Source organism: Mesocricetus auratus, unplaced genomic scaffold (genome assembly GCF_017639785.1).
Source record: "Mesocricetus auratus isolate SY011 unplaced genomic scaffold, BCM_Maur_2.0 Super-Scaffold_100007, whole genome shotgun sequence".
Lineage (NCBI taxonomy): Eukaryota > Metazoa > Chordata > Mammalia > Rodentia > Cricetidae > Mesocricetus > Mesocricetus auratus.
In genome coordinates this window covers 58,557,173-58,574,333 of record NW_024429191.1, presented here as the reverse complement: position 1 = coordinate 58,574,333, position 17,161 = coordinate 58,557,173, and the positions used below count along the sequence as shown (strand labels likewise).

The window sequence follows — 17,161 nt, the reverse complement described above, 5'->3', positions numbered from 1 at the left end:
CCCCTGGAGCCATGCTGAACATCGCAATCCTCTTTACCTCTGCCCTCAGTGCAGAGATTACAGGTATGCAGCAAACACCTATGATAAATACATGATTTTGAAATAATGTTCACAGTTCCTCCAGTTATTTTTGCTATAGCTGCTTGAAATCAGAAGACACTGGAGGAAAACTGGCAATGGCAGGCACACCCTGGGCTATACAGTACAGCAGTATTACAAGCAAGTAGTGTGCATTTCCAAACACATTCTAGAGATGGATACCAAGTCAAACCATAAAGAGGTAATCTCTTCTCTACCGAAGCATGAGATTTTTCAATTTATTTTTTGGTTTTTCAAGACAGGGTTTCTCTTTGTAACAGTCCTAGCTGTCCTGGGACTATCTCTGTCCCAGAGATCCGCCTGCCTCTGCCTCCCGAGTGCTGGGATTAAAGGCCTGCGCCACCACCCACCCGGCTTGTTTTTCAAGGCAGGGTTTCTCTGTGGCTTTGGAGACTATCCTGAAACTAACTCTTGTAGAGCAGGCTGGTCTCGAACTTACAGAGATCCGCCTGTCTCTGCCTCCCCAGTACTGGGTTTAAAGGCATGCGCCACCATCGCGCATCGTCAGTACTCCTTTTTAAAATTTTTATTATTTATTTATTTATTTATTTTTTGAGACAGGGTTTCTCTTTGTAGCTCTGTAGACCAGGCTGGCCTCAAACTCACAGAATCCACCTGCCTCTGCCTCCCAAGTGCTAGGATTAAAGGCGTGCGCCACTACTGCCCTGCAGGGCTAGTACTCTTAACTGCTAAGGCACCTTTCCAACTTTGTTTTTGAGACAGTTTCTTACTCTGCAACCAAGGGTAGCTTTGCACTCATCTCAGCCTCCTATATATTCGTATTTCAGGTGTGAGCTATTATACCTGGCATTATATGCTATCTGTAATTTCAAGATACTCAAATTTAAATTAAAAAATAATTTCTAAAACTTTTCCAATAGAAGAATCACCTCCAGCCAACTCTAAGTATAGGGCAACCTGGCACAGCAGAAAGCAAGGAGATACAGTGATTCCTAAGGCCACATGGAAAGGACACAGAGCCATTGAAACAGTCTCTTGCCAGCCAAAGAGGGATTATATAAACACCAGAAGAAAAAAACAAAAGATGTGATTCTGATTCTAGGCAAGATAAGAGGATCTGAAACTGGACTTACTTCTCTATCTAAAACAGTAACAATAAAAAAATAGACATACTAAAAAAAAAACAGACAACTGCATGAAACATTTTTCAAGTTTTTGGCTACCATCCAACAAAAGACAGTGATCCCTGAGGGACAAGACACAAAAAGCTAAACATGAAGGATGCCCAGCTCATTGCTTTGAAAGAATTCCTAAGCCACATGCAGTACAAATTTTCCTAAGTCAAGGAGACTAGAGCAGGTGATGAGAAAATCTAGGCAGACAGAGCTCATAGGAGAGAATGCACAAATTGAGAGCTACATTGAGTGCTCTGCAATCTGCAGTCCTCCTTTGCCAAGTCTAAAATTAAGTACTCATGAGGGAAGGGCCATGGGAAACAAAAACAGACACATACAGAAATCTAGGGATGGGAATTCACCCTTTTCTTATTTGTTTTGTGTTAGAGATAAGGTCTCACTAACTAGCCCTGAATGACCTAGAACTCACTATATAAAGCAAAGCTGGCCTCAAACTCATAGCCTGTGCCACCATGCCTGGCTGAATTCATTCTTTTCACTGGACAGATCAATAGACAACATTACTGATGAGAGACAAGCAAGGGTGCTCAGAAGCAGTACCAAGTAGAGGAGCAGAATCAGCCTAGGTCTAAATGCTGCTATGATCTTGCCTAGTATAGCTTAACAGACCTTAAATGAACAAACTCAAAGGTCAAGGACAGTTACAGCAGGCAGAAATACCCAGCATCCAACAAGAGAAACTGTATAAAGTTTGACAGGCAATTACAAGTATCGGGCTTTCAGGCTGGAGACATGGCTCAGTGGTTAAGAGCATACTGCCTTTCTAGAGGACTCAGGTTGTTTCCAGCATCCACACCAGGCAGGTCAGAACTGCCTGTAACTCCAAAATTCTAGGGATCAAATAATGTGGGGCTGTCTACAGGCACTGCATGTAAATGGTGCACATAAACATCTGCAGAAACACATACATAAACAATAAAAATAAATCTAAAGAAAGCAGCAGGCATCAAAAGAAGAATATAATCCATAAATAAGGCTGAAAACTAACTTGGAAATTATACAGATGACAGAAATATGGACAAGAACAATGAGCAGCTATAATCACATTCCACATGATCAAATATTTGTAGGAAAATGGGGCATGTGACAACTGGAAACACAGAAGTTTGGACAAAAAAGACCCACATGAAACTTCTGGAAATGAAAACTATGCTGGATGGCACTACAAGCATCTTAGATACTGCAGAACACATTCACAAACTTGAATATACAGCAATAATTTTTCAAATTGAAATGCAAAGAGGAAACAACTGAGAAATAGATGAATTGTCAGTAGCAGTGAGACATCTTATATTAGAAAAAGATGATTAATGGCTACACAGTAACATTAAAGATGACAGAGAGTTTTAAAATGAGTGAGCCAGAATGAAAATACCTGAATTCATTCATCAATCACTAGACATGGACAGGTCTTCTTTCATGATATCATTCCTGTATTTCAGTCATACCATAGAAAGTAATCTAACCAGCAGCTTATAAGAAATGTGGGAAGGGGAATATGGTGACTGATACCATGAGAATACATAAACATTGAGAAGCCAAATCCATAGTGTGACAAGGACTCAGTTCTTCAACACATAAAGACAGGGACAGAAAAGGTAGGGACTTGATAGAGATGTTAAAGAAACCTAAGAAGCAAGTACTAGTCAAATGTGAGATGCGAGCCTAATTTGGATACTGATTTGAACAAGCCATGTAAAATCACAGAAAAATGAAACCAGATGGTTTTTAGCAAGAAACAAGCCTCATTTTGTTAGGTTTAATTATACTATTGCTATGCTTTTTTAAAAAGTCCTTAATGGGGGGCTGGAGAGATGGATCAGTGATTAAGAGCACTGGCTGTTCCTCCAGAGGACCTGGGTTCAATTCCCAGTACCCACATGGCGGCTCACAACTGTCTATAATGAGATCTGATGCCTTTATCTGGCCTGCAGGCATGCATGCAGACAGAACACTGTATACATAATAAATAAATAAACCTTTAAAAAAAAAAGAAAGTCCTTAATGTTTAGAAACATATGTTGAATAACATGTGGACTAGAACATTAGAATGGTTTTGAGATCTAATTTATGTCCTTCAAATTTATTTTATAGCCCTGTGAGAAACAGCTGTATTTGTGTATAGGAAAAGAGAGAAAGAAAATGGCAGGTGTTGATGAGAACTATTCTCTCAGATTTTACTTTTCAAAAGATGACTATAGTTTAAGGGAGTAAGTTACTTACTTGGTGACTTGCCAATGCTGTAGTTATTAAAGAAGCAGGGTTTTTGGGAGTTTACACCTTGTTTATCTACTTGATGGGACTGGGTAGCTTCCTTCAGCTGAGACAGGATTTGTCTACCACTTCTCTGGGAAGAGGCGTTCACTTCAAATATCTAAAAGAAGAATATATATTTTTAAAAAGGCAAATAGGTTTTATATTTTCTTCCTATCCTTTCTTTTTTGAGGGGGCAGGGGACAGGGTCTCACACTGTAGCCTAGGTTGGGCTAGAATGCAAAGCAATTCTGTTTCAGTCCTCAGCTTCCTGAGTGCTAAGATTACAAGTGTGAACCATTATACCTGCTTCTTCTTCTGCAAATGTGCAAGTGGGAGTGTGTGTATGTGGAGGACAGAGTATGACCTTGGGTGTCCTCCTCAATTTATCCTCACCTTGTTTTTAAGAAAGGGCCTTTTGATTACTGTGTGGTGGAGCATACTTGTAATCCTGGAACTTGTAATCGAAGGCAGAGGCATTCGAATCTCTGAGCTCCAGGTCAGCCTGGCCTACATAGAGACCCTTTCTCAAACAAAACAAAAAAAAAAGCAAGAGAGAGAGATTGAGAGATTGAGAGGAAAAGAAGGGAATGAGAGACAGTGAGAGACAGAGAGACAGGGAGGGAGAGGAAGAGGGGGAGAGGGAGAGGGAGAGGGAGAGGGAGAGAGAGAGAGAGAGAGAGAGAGAGAGAGAGAGAGAGAGAGAGAGAGAGAGAGAGAGAGAGAGAGAGAGAGAGAGAGAGAGAGAGAGGATCTTTTGGTGAACCTAGTATTTGTGACTGATGAGTCCAGCTGGTGTGCTCCAGAAATCTGCCTGACTTCACCTCTCCAGCCCTGGGACAACATATATGCACTGCTTAGCAACTTTCTCACAGGTGCTGGGAATATGAACTCAGTTGTCAAGTACTTTTCCAACAGAGTCACCGCCCCATCACCTTTTCCTCCTTTTTGAAACAGGACTTAATTGACACAGGCTGGCCTTGGGTTTCTGATCCTCCAGTTTAATGCTAGGACTACAGGAAAACTAGCAAGCTTATTTTTCTATTCTTACATTAACATTCACTGTTGTTAATTACTAACCTTAAATCCAAGTTCCTGGGCACAAGCATACACGGCAGCAGTTTTTCCCACTCCCGTTGGTCCTGTTATAAGAACAGTGTTGCAAAGATGACACTCTTCATCATCTGAACTGCCTTTAAAGTCCACGCTATCTGACAAATCTGAAAAATTATTCAAATACAAGTAAAATGATTAATTGCTTAGAAGCTCTTTTACTTCATGAAACACAGCAGTTAGACTCCATGGATTTCTTGCCAATAAACAGTATAAAGTGAATTCTCAAAGAGTAAAAAAAAAATCAAATATGAAATACACTAATCCTTAAATTTATGCAAATTTTAGCTCTAAAATTTAACTCTAAAAATGTTCAGTGAAATTAAAAAAAACTATAACTCAAAATACCTTCCTGTTTTTCATCTCTTTTTCCCTTCAAATTCTGTCTTTCTTCCAGTTCAGCTCTTCTTTTCCAGTCCTTCAACCAACTGACATAAAAGAAATGTGTTAATACAAATAATCTAGACTGCTGGGTGGTGGTAGGTAGTGTACTCCTTTAATCCCAACACTCAGGAGACAGAGGTAGGTGGATCTCTGTGAATTCAAGGCCAGCCTGATCTCCAGAGTGTATAACAGGTCAGCTGGAGCTGAAACACAAAACCCTGTCTTGAAAAACAAAGGACTCAGGCTGTCAGACATCTTTACCCACTGAGCCATCATGATGATCCCTACTGGTTTATTTTTTTAAGACAGTCTGGGCTATGTCACCCACACTGACCTTGAACTGACAATAATTCTCTTTCCCTAGCCTCCCATGTACTAGGATTACAGGAGCACATCATGAAGTCTGGCTCTAGAAAGGCAATTTTGTTTTTTGTTTTGTTTTGGAGACGTAATATAGCTCTGGCTGTCCTGGAACTCACTATAGACCAGGCTATCCTTGAACTTACGAGGAGATCCATCTGCCTTTGCCTTTCAATTGTTGGGATTAAAGGTGTATACCTCTATGCCCAGCTTTCGGAAGGATAATTGGAATTTCTAAGAATGACCAATACAGACCCACTATAATGAACTTTACAAAGCCAGTAAATTTTAGCTTTGGAATTGTGGACCTGAAATTAATAGTAATGCAATCCTATTGGTTAGAAAGCAAGAATTGTTGAATGGTGGTGGCACATGCCTTTATCTCCAACACTAGGGAGGCAGAGGCAGGTGGATCTCTGTGAGTTGGAGCCAGCCTAGCCTACAGAGCTAGTTCTTAGGACAACCAAGGCTATGCAGAGAAACCAGGTTTCAACAAACAAATAAAATTTAATATGTGTGTATCTTTTTTTTTTTTGAGGTAAGAGAATCATGTAGCCCAGACTAGCCTAACCCTTGCTATGTAGTTCAAACTGGCATTTACTAGTCCTCTTACATCCATTTCTAGACTGCTGGGATTATAGGTGTCACAACCATGACCAGTGTATATAATTTTGTCTGAAAGTTTTGAGATGGTTTCAATAGTGATAACCTCTGGTGAGGAGGAATAAAAAGAAACACACCCCTCCCCCTATATTGTATTTCTCAGAAAAGACTTAGCTTTCCTAGAACTCACTCTGTAGACCAGGCTGGCCTTGAACTCACAGACATCCACCTGCCTCTGCTTCCTTAGTGCTGGTATCAAAGGCATGCAACACCATTCCCAAAGAGAAACTTTTTTTTTGTTTTTCTTTTTAATTTTTATTATGTATGCATATAGTGTTCTATGCTTGGACACCAGAAGGGGGCACCAGATCTCATTACGGATGGTTGTGAGCTACCATGTGGTTGCTGGGAATTGAACTCAGGTCCTCTGGAAGAGTAGGCAGTGCTCTTAACCTCTGGGCCATCTCTCCAGCCCCCGAGAAACTTTTTATTTGAAATTATTTTTTAAAAGAGCCTTTTCTTCCGAGACAGAGTTTGTGTGTGTAGCTTTGGAGCCTGTCCTGGAGCTTGCTCTATAGACCAGTATGGCCTAGAACTCACAAATATCCACCTGCCTCTCCCTCTTGAGTGCTGGGATTAAAGGCATGTACCACTACTGCCCAGTGTAGTTTCTAAATTTTAGTCTAAATAGCAAAACTAGATCCATAACGTATTTCTTAATTCCTTTACAAATTTTACCCACCTATGTAACTTTTTGATAGCTAATTCATTGCCTATGAGTTCATTCGAATTTTGAGGCTGGTACTTTTCTGTCCAAAGCATGTCTTCAGTTCCAGAATCTAAGGCAAAAATAAATATACATTAAATTATTATTCATTCTTTGACAAAAACAAACATCCTTAGACATTTACCTTCTTATAAATATAATAAAAGACATCTATAGAAATTTTATTTGTAAAATGTAAAAATCTATTTTTAAAACGTTACATTTAAAATTTGTCATACCAAACTCAAATCACCTTAAAAAACAAAAATAAACAAAATAAAAAACAACCAGCCTGGTCTACAGAGTGAGTTCCAAGACAGCCAGGGCTGCTGTTACACAGAGAAACCCTGTCTCGAAAAACAAAGTATGGAGTAATGTATGTGCATTACAACTTTCAACAACTACATCTTAAATTACCATATTTGGCAATATGAACCATTAAGAATAGTGTGTAGCACAGAAACCAGTAAGCCCGCTAAAGAACAAAAGCAGCCTGTGATTTATGAAGCCAATCTGAATAAAGAAATGAAGGACACACCTCTAACAGAGTAGACTGCCAAGATGGAAATCCTCACCAAACTAATATGCCAACCAATGAAAATTCAAAAATCTCAATGGGATTTATACAGGTGAGGAAGCTGATAGTATACTTAAGGAAGTCAGTTCATAAAAATATCCCTAGTAGTAGGCAAGGGGACTGGAGAGATAGCTCTCTGGAAGTTAAGAGGACTAACTGCTCTTCCAGAGAACCCAAGTTTGTTCTTGTACCCTCACAACCATCTGTAACCCCAGTTCCAGGAGCTCTAATGCCTTCGTCTAGTGCTTTGCCAGCCCCATCCTACATATGGTGTAAATATACATGTAGGAGAAATGCATATAAAGTAAAATTTTAAAAAATTTAAATCAATGGTAGGTGACATTCCATATCAAATATTAAAACATTCCATAAACTTTATATAAAACAGATGAATCAAATCAACTCAACAGATTCTGGTGTGGTGGTTTACGTCTTAAATCCCAGCACTCAGAAGGCAAGAGGACCTCTGGGACTGAGGCTAGCCTTGCCTTAAGAGTGACTTCCATGACAGCCAGTACAGACAGAAACAAAAGACATCACCGGGTGGTGGTGGTGCACGCCTTTAATCCCAGCACTCCGGAGGCAGAGGCAGGTGGATCTCTGTGAGTTCGAGGCTGGGCTGGACTGACAGCCTCCAAAACAATACAGAGAAACCCTGTCTCGTAAAAACCAAAAAAAGAAAAAAAGATACAAAAGACATCAACAAAATCTACTCAATAGAATACTTTTACACAAGATGTGCGTGTATACATATATGCTGAATAGAAATGTGCAGAAAGGCAAAATAATACTGAAAAACAATATAAACAGTGTGATTACAGGTTTATTTCTCTCCCTCTCCCTCCCTTCTTCCTTCTCATAGGGCTGGGGATTGAGCTACCACTGCACTATAGTCCCAGAAACAGGTCTCACTAAGTTTCTCAGGCTGGCCTTGAATTCAATTCTATACCACAAGTTAGACTTTAAACTTGTGATCCTCCTGACTGGCTTCCTGAATAACTTTGGTTATAGGCCTGAACCAACAGGTCTGTTTAATCTCTGGCTTAAAAAACAAAACTTAAGTAGAAGGAAAGTGTGATGGAGGTCAAAAATCCAAATGCTCATGAATTCAAGCCCAGCCAGATACACACAGCAGGATATTATGTCTACAAACAAAACAGCATGTGTATTTACAGAGGAACAATACAACCATAAATTAAACACCAACATGTTAATATACTTTTGTGTGAGCCAACACAGCTATTTGGGAGGTTGAGACACAAGAACAAGTTCAAGACAACCAGAAAACTGTTTTTTCTAAAATGGGGAGAGTGGTAAAGAAGTGTGACAGGTTAGGGATTCACAATGTGGCTTAGTAGGTAGGATATTTGCCTAGCATGGGCTAAGGCATGGGTTCAGTCCCCAGCAATATGTATAAATATTGCATGCTTACAATCCTGGAGTTTGGGAGGTTGAGGCAAGAAGCTCATGGTCAGATGAGATTGTTTGAGGTTAGCCTGAGCTGTATAAGAATATCTCAAAATGAGGTAGGGATTGAGAGGTTAAAAATCATGTGTTCTAGGATGAGAGGCAGAAAAAAATCCAACTAGTCTGGAAAGGACAGTATTTCTGCACTGACTCTGCCTTCATCTAGTATCACAATATCGTCATCTACTGCTTCTGTCTTGACTTTACATGTACTTACAGCAGTTTGCTTCTTCCCTGAGATATTTAGAAATATACCTTTGGAAGAATGTAGATTCATCCCAGAAGAGCTGACTCTTTTGTCAAGATCTTCTGACTTCTCCTTTATCTTTTCTGGGCTCACTGAATATTCATTTGGTTTTTTTCTTTTTGACTTCTGATTTCCTGTTTCTACACGTTTCCTTTTGGTTTCTTTTTGACTGATGTGAGGCTGTAGTTGTGGACTTGCTATTTTGGAAATTGAGAGAAATGTATGTGCTTACTAATCAACAAAACAATCCTCAAACCCAATAATCTTTCTATCACTTTCAAATATCCCATAGTCTTACAACATTAAGATGAAAAGTTAAGAATCAAATTTTATGTAATTAGAGTAAGTTTAAGACCTTTATACTTAGATTGTACAAGAAAGTAAGTTGCAATGACTTTATTTAAGGCTTTCCTAATAAATGATAAACACTTTAACATAACTAAATCTGCCTGGGTTGGGATCTCTGGAAGTTAGCAGGACCAAACACTACACTGCACTCCTAAACAACCTCCCTTGCCAACTGGCAGAAAAGTTCTGTCTATAATAACCACTTCTAAGAGTCAAAGACTGGGTCTTCATCTTTCAAAATTCAAATGTAAGCCAGGTGGTGGTGGCACACGCTCCTTTAATCCCAGGACTTGGTAGGCAAGCAGGCAGATCTTTTTAAGTTCAAAGTTCAAGACTAGCCTGGTCCACAAAGTGAGTTCTAGAACAGTCACAGCTACACAGACAAACCCTGAAAAACACAAAACAACCCCCCCAAAATGGAGACAAAACTCAAACGTAGACATAAATGACAATGATTATCACTAACCTTGTTTACCATGACCCTCAGAAAGTACCTGGTGCTCTATTCGTTTTTTTAGAAGCAAGGGAAAATATTTTCCTAAAGAAAACTCAGGATTTGACCACTTTATTTCCTCCAGCAAAAGATTTCTTACTTCTTTAGTAAAATCCTTCCTTGTCCTCATCAACTGCAATGAAGAACAAGATGTACAATAATGAGCCTGTATCATATATTGCCTTAGTAACAACACTACCAAATGCTTCCTGCCCAGAAAGTCACTATCAATGGAATATTAGCTTTAGTCACCAAACATAAAAACTTAGCTTTGGGGCCTGGCGGTGGTGGCGTACGCCTTTAATCCCAGCACTCCGCAGGCAGAGGCAGGCGGATCTCTGTGAGTTCGAGGCCAGGCTGGACCGACAGCCTCCAAAACAATACAGAGAAACCCTGTCTCGTAAAAACTAAAACAAACAAACAAAAAAAAACTTAGCTTTGGAAGGACCTATTTCATGTATTTATTTTCTACTTTCAACTAATTATACTTTACACAGTAGTTCTGGCTTACAAAGTATTTAAATGTGCTATATAATCTAATATTTTGTTAAAATTGCTTTTTTATTCTTTTTTTAAATTTTATTTGAAAGGTAGGGTCTTGCTAAGCATGGTGGTATATACCTTTAATCCCAGAGGCAGGTAAATCTCTGTGAGTTCAAGGCCAGCTTGACCTACATAGTGAGCTCCATGCCAGCCAATGCAACATAGTGAATTTGAAAACCTTTCTCAAAATACAGATAAGATTTCAGTATATAGCTCAGGCTGGCCTTAAATTCATCAACTTCATGCCTTAACCTTCCAGGTGCTTGGTTTATACTCATGTATCCACATGCCTGGCTCTACCATTAATATTCTGATGTTTTAAAGGGGTTAGAGAAATGGCTCAGTGGTTAGGAGCACTCTGTTGTTCAGTTCCCAGCACCAATATTAGATGACTCCCAACTGCCTGTTATCTTCAGTTCTAGGGCATGTCATGCCCTCTTCTGGTTTCTATGAGCACACATGGTATGCACACATATACCGAGGAACACATAAACATAAAATTTACATAAACACATATACATCTTTAAAGCTCTATGACTATTTAAAGAGAATATGTATTTTTTTCTTTTTCCCCTTTCCCCCCTTTTGTCTTTTCTTTCTTTCTTTCTTTTCTTTTTTTTTTTTTTTTTTGAGACAAGGTTCTGTATAGTCTTGGCTATCCTGGAACTAGCTCTGTAGAGGATGAAGGCCTTGAACTCAGAAATCCTCCTGCCTCTGCCTTGAGTACTAAGACGAAAGGTGTGCACCATCACTGCCTGGCTGAGAATCTGTATTTCAAATACAATTATTTTTAAAACTAGAGCCTAGGAAAAGAGGAGCCCCCAGCCTAAACAGTTGATAGCCAGTGATTTCTTCTAAAAGCTGGGAAAGAATAACCCATGGATCATGGATGGTTTCTCTGAACTCACCACAACAGCAGAATTACTTCTTGGATTTGAATTCAATGTTGAAAATTCACCAAGAGCAAGAACACATTTTGAGACATCTGTTACTTTAGTACTCGATTCTTTAAATTCAGTTAACAGAGGACAAGAAGGTGGCTTCAAATCCCATAACCAATACTCTAAAGAAAAATAGAAAAGTATACTAAGTTATACACTATTCATTTATGGAATATCAAACATGAAAAGGTCTGACAAATCTTATATATAAGACTCTGAGTTTGCCAGGCAGTGGCAGTGCATGCCTTTAATCCTAGCACTTAGGAGGCAGAAGCAGATGGATCTCTGTGAGTTCGAGACCAGTCTGGTCTACAAGAGCTAGTTCCAGGACAGCCTCCAAAGCCACAGAGAAAGCCTGTCTTGAAAAACAAAACAAACAAAAGAAAACAAAAAAACATAGAAACAAACAAAAAGATTCTAAGTTCAAAGCTCAGCAATACCAAACAGCAACAACCAAAGCAAAAACCCCAGCAAAGAAACAAACCAAAGCAGCTATATAGTTCAAACAAAAATATCAAACACCCAAATACATAGTCAACAAATGCACAGCTCAGCCATGCCAAGGTACATCCTATAATCCCAACACTTGAGAGGTTGAGACAGGACTGAGCACAAGGCTTGCCTAGGCGTCACAGCAAGGCCCCCACCAAAAAACAACTGATTAAAATTACTTCATCTTCTGTTTAATTTGTAAAAAAATGAGCAAATACCAGAAAGCTCATTTCTTTTTAAATCAACTTTGATTATAGGTTAAAAGACCAAGGTACTGTTTAGCATTATGAGTTTTGATTTTTCGATTGTTGTTGCCCTGTTTGTTTTTAGACATAGCCTCACAATGGAGCCCAGGCTAGTACTAACCTGATAAATATCTGACAGGCCATGACCTACAGATCCTCAGACAAAGTCTCACAACAAGTTCAAGTTTAAACATTAAAACAATATTCACCCAAGGTCCCTTACAGCAATGACGCAATGATGACACAAGGGATAGGATAAGGATCCCTCTGCCTCCTTTGCTCTATATAAGAGCATCTTTAGTAAAAGGGTACAGGGATGAGAAAAAAAAGGATAAAATATACTTGTAGTCACTAAAATCACCATCAGAATGCTATAAAACCAGAAAACCTAAGCATTTTCTTCTTTTTAAATTTTTATTATTACCAGGAGGTGGTGACACATACCTTTAATTATCCCAGCACTCAGGAGACAGAGGCAGGTAGATCTCTGTGAGTTTAAGGCCAGTCTAGTCTATAGAGTATGTTCCAGGAAAGCCAAGGCTACACAAAAAAACCCTGCCTCACGAAATAAAAAACAAACAAAAAATTTATTAATTTTTGAAAGCATTTCTTTCATTTTTTAAAGACAGGTCTCATAATATAGCTCTAGCTGGCCTGGAACATGTTGTGTAGACCAGGCTAGCCTTGAACTCAAGAGTTTCACCTGTTTCTACCTCTTAAACGCTAGGATATTTTTATTTTTATGTGTGTGTGCCTTCATGTATGTATGTGTAGTACATGTGTACCAGTACCCATTGAGGACTGGAGAGAGTTTTTCCTTCCTGAATACAATAAACACTGATCTCCTGGAGCTGGAGTTACAGGTGGTTATGAGCCTTCATATAGGTTCTGGAACTCAAACACAGGTACTCTGAAAGAGGTAAGTGCTCCTAACCACTGAGACATTTCTCCAACTCTTTTTCTTTAGAAAAACAAAAAAACCCAGAGTCTCACTATAGCTCAGAATGGCCTCAAACGATTGATGCTCCTGCTGTCAGGCTCCAGTGTTAGGATAACAGGCGGTGCCACTGTCGTTAGAGCTTAGCCTCACTTTTACCGTTTGTTGTGCTGAGGATCAAACCCCTGGCTTCACATGCAGGCAGATATTCTATCAACCAGGACATCCCCAAGTCCCTTTTCTTTTCTTTCTTTTTTTGGGGGTGGGGGGTTCAAAATAGGGTTTCTCTGTGTAACCCTGGTGGTCTCAGAACTCACTTTGTAGACCAGGCTGGCCTGGAACTCACAGAGATCTGCCTGTCATAGCCTCCCAAGTGCTGGTACTAAAGGTGTGTACCACCACCACCTGACAGTTCCTATTTTTTTCTAACACCACCTTACATATTATCAGATTATTTCTAATATAGTAAGAATAAATACTTAAGCAGGGCAGTGGTGGTGGATCGCTGTGAGTTCAAGGCTAGCCTGGTCTACAAAGCAAATTCCAGGACAACCAAGACTGTCACACAGAGAAACCCTGTGAGGAAAAAAAAAAAAATCAAAGAAATAAATACTTAGCCAGGTACTGGCCCATGTCTCTAATCCCAACATTTGGGATGCTAAAGCAGAAATACCACTAATTTTAAGGATACATAATTTCAAAGCTAGACTGGGCTATAGAATAAGACCCTGGCTCAAAAATAAATACATTCGGGGCCAGCCTGGTCTTCGTTGTGAGTTCCAAGACAGCTAAGCTACACAGAGACCTGTCTAAATAAATAAATAGACAAAAACATACATACCCACATAAACACAAAATTAACTTACCATCATCCTTCTGTTGTACATGAACAACTCTCTGGAAACTGGTACTCACTGCATTGTACACATCTAGTGCAGCGGCCTTCTTGGCAATCTGTCGTTTCAGCAAATCTGGCAAACCACTCATTAGAAAATCACGTTTTGCTTTAAACTGTACATCACAATCCTGAGTTTGTTCTGATGAATCTTGACTTTGAAGAAAATTATTTGAAAAAATAAAAGCAAAAGTTATAAGCACTGAAGGAATAAATTGACAACCTGAGTTCAATTTCCTAGTACCCACAACATAGGAGCATGCACACACACAAAATGAAATCTAAAAAAGTTTTCAAAATTAAGCACATTCAATAAATTAGGTAGTAAAATTCTTTTTTGCTTATTACTCATGTTAGAAAATTAAATAAGACAAATAAGTATACATTAAAAAAACAAAAACCTGTCTTAAAAGGTACCCAGAAAATGCTAACTGGGACTCTTCAGATGGGAGTTTTCTTCCTTGTGCCAGCTAGAAAGCAAACTCAGGGTCATACTATGAAGCAGGCACTCTACCTGTGAACTACATCCCCAGCATGAGGGATGTTGTTGTTATTAAATAAGCATTTATATTATAATCAGAAAAGCAAAGTCAGTGTCATATTCAGAACTTAATACAATAGCTCTATAGGCAAACCCTTCCCTAGTATATGCAGGAGCCTGTGTTCAATCTCCAGCACCACCAAAGAAAAGAAACAAAGAAGCTGATGTAGTGGTACACACCCGTAACCCTTGCATAATAACAACACAACAGCACTGTTTCCAGTACAGTAACAGGGAAGTCTTCATCACGAAGATTTACTTTTTTTTTTTTTCTTTTCTTTGGTTTTTCGAGACAAGGTTTCTCTGTGGCTTTGGAGGCTGTCCTGGAACTCACTCTGTAGACCAGGCTGGCCTCGAACTCACAGAGATCCGCCTGCCTCTGCCTCCCGAGTGCTGGGATTAAAGGCGTGCGCCACCAACGCCCGGCCACGAAGATTTACTTTACTTGGCTTATTGTGAGGTTATGAATCACAGAAAACTTTAACACAGCTGATATGGAGAGAAGTGTGCGGGTAGGGGGAGACGAGAAAGTTGGAGCGATTGAGGGTAGAAAGAGTGTGGTGGTTTGTCACGGCCTGCATATCCTTCCTAGCCCGCCATATATACAAGGCCTGAAAATTTCTGTACAAACTTGGGTTGCAAAAAAATTCTGCATCTGTTCTCCTCTCTTCTTTGAGTAAAAACTGAGGGGCAAATGAGTCTTAAAGCCCGGCCTGTGCAGCTCATTTTAAAATGTAACATACAGTGAAGAAATATAGATTAATAGTCATCTATAATAGTCAAACATATTCATATTATGAATGTTTTCTTTTGTTTAATTTATTTATTATGTATACAGTATTCTGCCAGCATGTATGCTTACATGCCAGAAGAGGGCACCAGATGTCCCTGTGGTTGCTAGGAATTGAACTCAGGACCTATGGAAGAGCAGCCAGTGCTTTTAACCTGAGTCACCTCTCCAGCCCATTATGTATGTTTTCAAGGCCATACAGATATATTTAGATAGACGGTCTTCAAATACTTCAAAGACCTACTACAGACTATGGCATTTAATATGTTTATTAACCTAAGGCTTTTCATGACAGTGAGACACGGCTGTTCCTGACAGCTCCAACTTATTTCAAAAGAAGATGATGGCTGTGCTCTGGTGATGCATGCCTTTAATCCCAGCACTCGGGAGGCAGAGGCAGCTGGAACTCTGAGAGTTCCAGGACAGCCTGTACTACAGAGCGAGTTCCAGGACAGACTTCCAAGTTACACAAAGAAACCCTGTCTCGAAAAAGCAAAAACAAAGATGATGGGCATCAGAGAACCTCCATATGGAGTTTTGCTTTCTTTATGGCAAAAGCTAACCATCTAGACAGAGAAACTGCCCTTGCCTCAACTGCTGACAGTATATTGTCCAGCAGGACACAAAAGAAAGCAACTGTCAAACTTTTTCTACCCCAATGTTACAGATGTCCCTATGATTAGGAAACATTATACTCTTCTAAGGTCTTTGAGGGAGTTAAAGACTAAGTAATTAAATTTATGTTTTTTTGCCGGGCGTTGGTGGCGCACGCCTTTAATCCCAGCACTCGGGAGGCAGAGGTAGGCGGATCTCTGTGAGTTTGAGACCAGCCTGGACTACCGAGCGAGTTCCAGGACAGCCTCCAAAGCCACAGAGAAACCCTGTCTCGAAAAACAAAACAAAAAAAAAGTTATGTTTTTTTTGGTTATGATAAAAAATAAATTAGGCATAAAACTTTAGACATACAAAGATAAAATAGAGCATTTTCTCTAATTTTGCCAAAATACAAATGAACTGGATATTGTAACTGTAATTCTTACTTGATAAATATCTTTGTTATATATAGTTTTACCATGTAAAAGTTTAACCTTTTTTTTTTTTTTTTTTTTTTTGAGGCCGTCCTGGAACTCACTTTGTAGACCAGGCTGGCCTCGAACTCACAGAGATCCGCCTGCCTCTGCCTCCCGAGTGCTGTGATTAAAGGCGTGCGCCACCAACGCACGGCAAAACCTTTTTTAATTAGATTAAATGAGGGAAATGTAATGAAATAATCTTTTTGTACACTGTGAAGATATGTCTTTCCAAAAAAAAAAAAAATGTGTCTTTCCTAAGATGCCTTCTGATTGGTTTAATAAAAGAGCTGACTGGATGGTAGCTAGGCAGGAGGTACAGGTGGGACAGCCAGATACAGAGGATGCTAGGAAGAAAAAGGAAGGAGTCTCGGGAGTCATGAGAGGATGCAGAAAGATACAAAATGAATGTGCTGTGTTGAAAGAAGGTACCACCACATGTTAACTGAAAATATAAGAGATAGCTAGTAACAAGCTTGAGCTGTCTGTCAAGGATTTATAATTAATTGTAAGTCTCTGGGTGGTTATTTGGAAATGGCTGTCAAGACAGAGAAACTCTGCCTACAAAGGTGTGTCACTTTTGTTTATGCTGCAGCTGTATAATTAACTAAAGATGTGTTGTATTTGTTTCTCTTTGCCTGTCTGAGGCACCTGATTGGTCTAATAAAAAGTTAAACAGCCAATAGGTAGGCAGGAGAAAGAATAAATAGGAGAAATCCAGACTCAAGGGAAAAGAGAACAAAAAAAAAGAAGAGAACAAGGAGAAAGAGGGACACACCTGGGGCAAGAAGATCGGCAGCCAGACATGAGAAGCAGGAAAGTAAGATAAACAGAAGGAAA

At 39.5% G+C, this 17,161-nt stretch overlaps 1 protein-coding gene across 1 annotated transcript in view; it reads right to left on the bottom strand.

The window, feature by feature from the left end:
- Positions 1 to 17,161, bottom strand: part of Atad5 (ATPase family AAA domain containing 5) — a 56,307-nt gene that overhangs the window by 13,989 nt on the left and 25,157 nt on the right. The window contains exons 7-14 of the mRNA XM_040749267.1: positions 13,892 to 14,076; positions 11,319 to 11,473; positions 9,841 to 10,000; positions 9,035 to 9,223; positions 6,712 to 6,808; positions 4,971 to 5,050; positions 4,590 to 4,729; positions 3,480 to 3,630 (exon numbers count right to left, since the gene is read on the bottom strand). Coding sequence (XP_040605201.1) covers positions 3,480 to 3,630; positions 4,590 to 4,729; positions 4,971 to 5,050; positions 6,712 to 6,808; positions 9,035 to 9,223; positions 9,841 to 10,000; positions 11,319 to 11,473; positions 13,892 to 14,076 — 1,157 coding nt within the window. The remainder of the gene's footprint in view (positions 1 to 3,479; positions 3,631 to 4,589; positions 4,730 to 4,970; positions 5,051 to 6,711; positions 6,809 to 9,034; positions 9,224 to 9,840; positions 10,001 to 11,318; positions 11,474 to 13,891; positions 14,077 to 17,161) is intronic.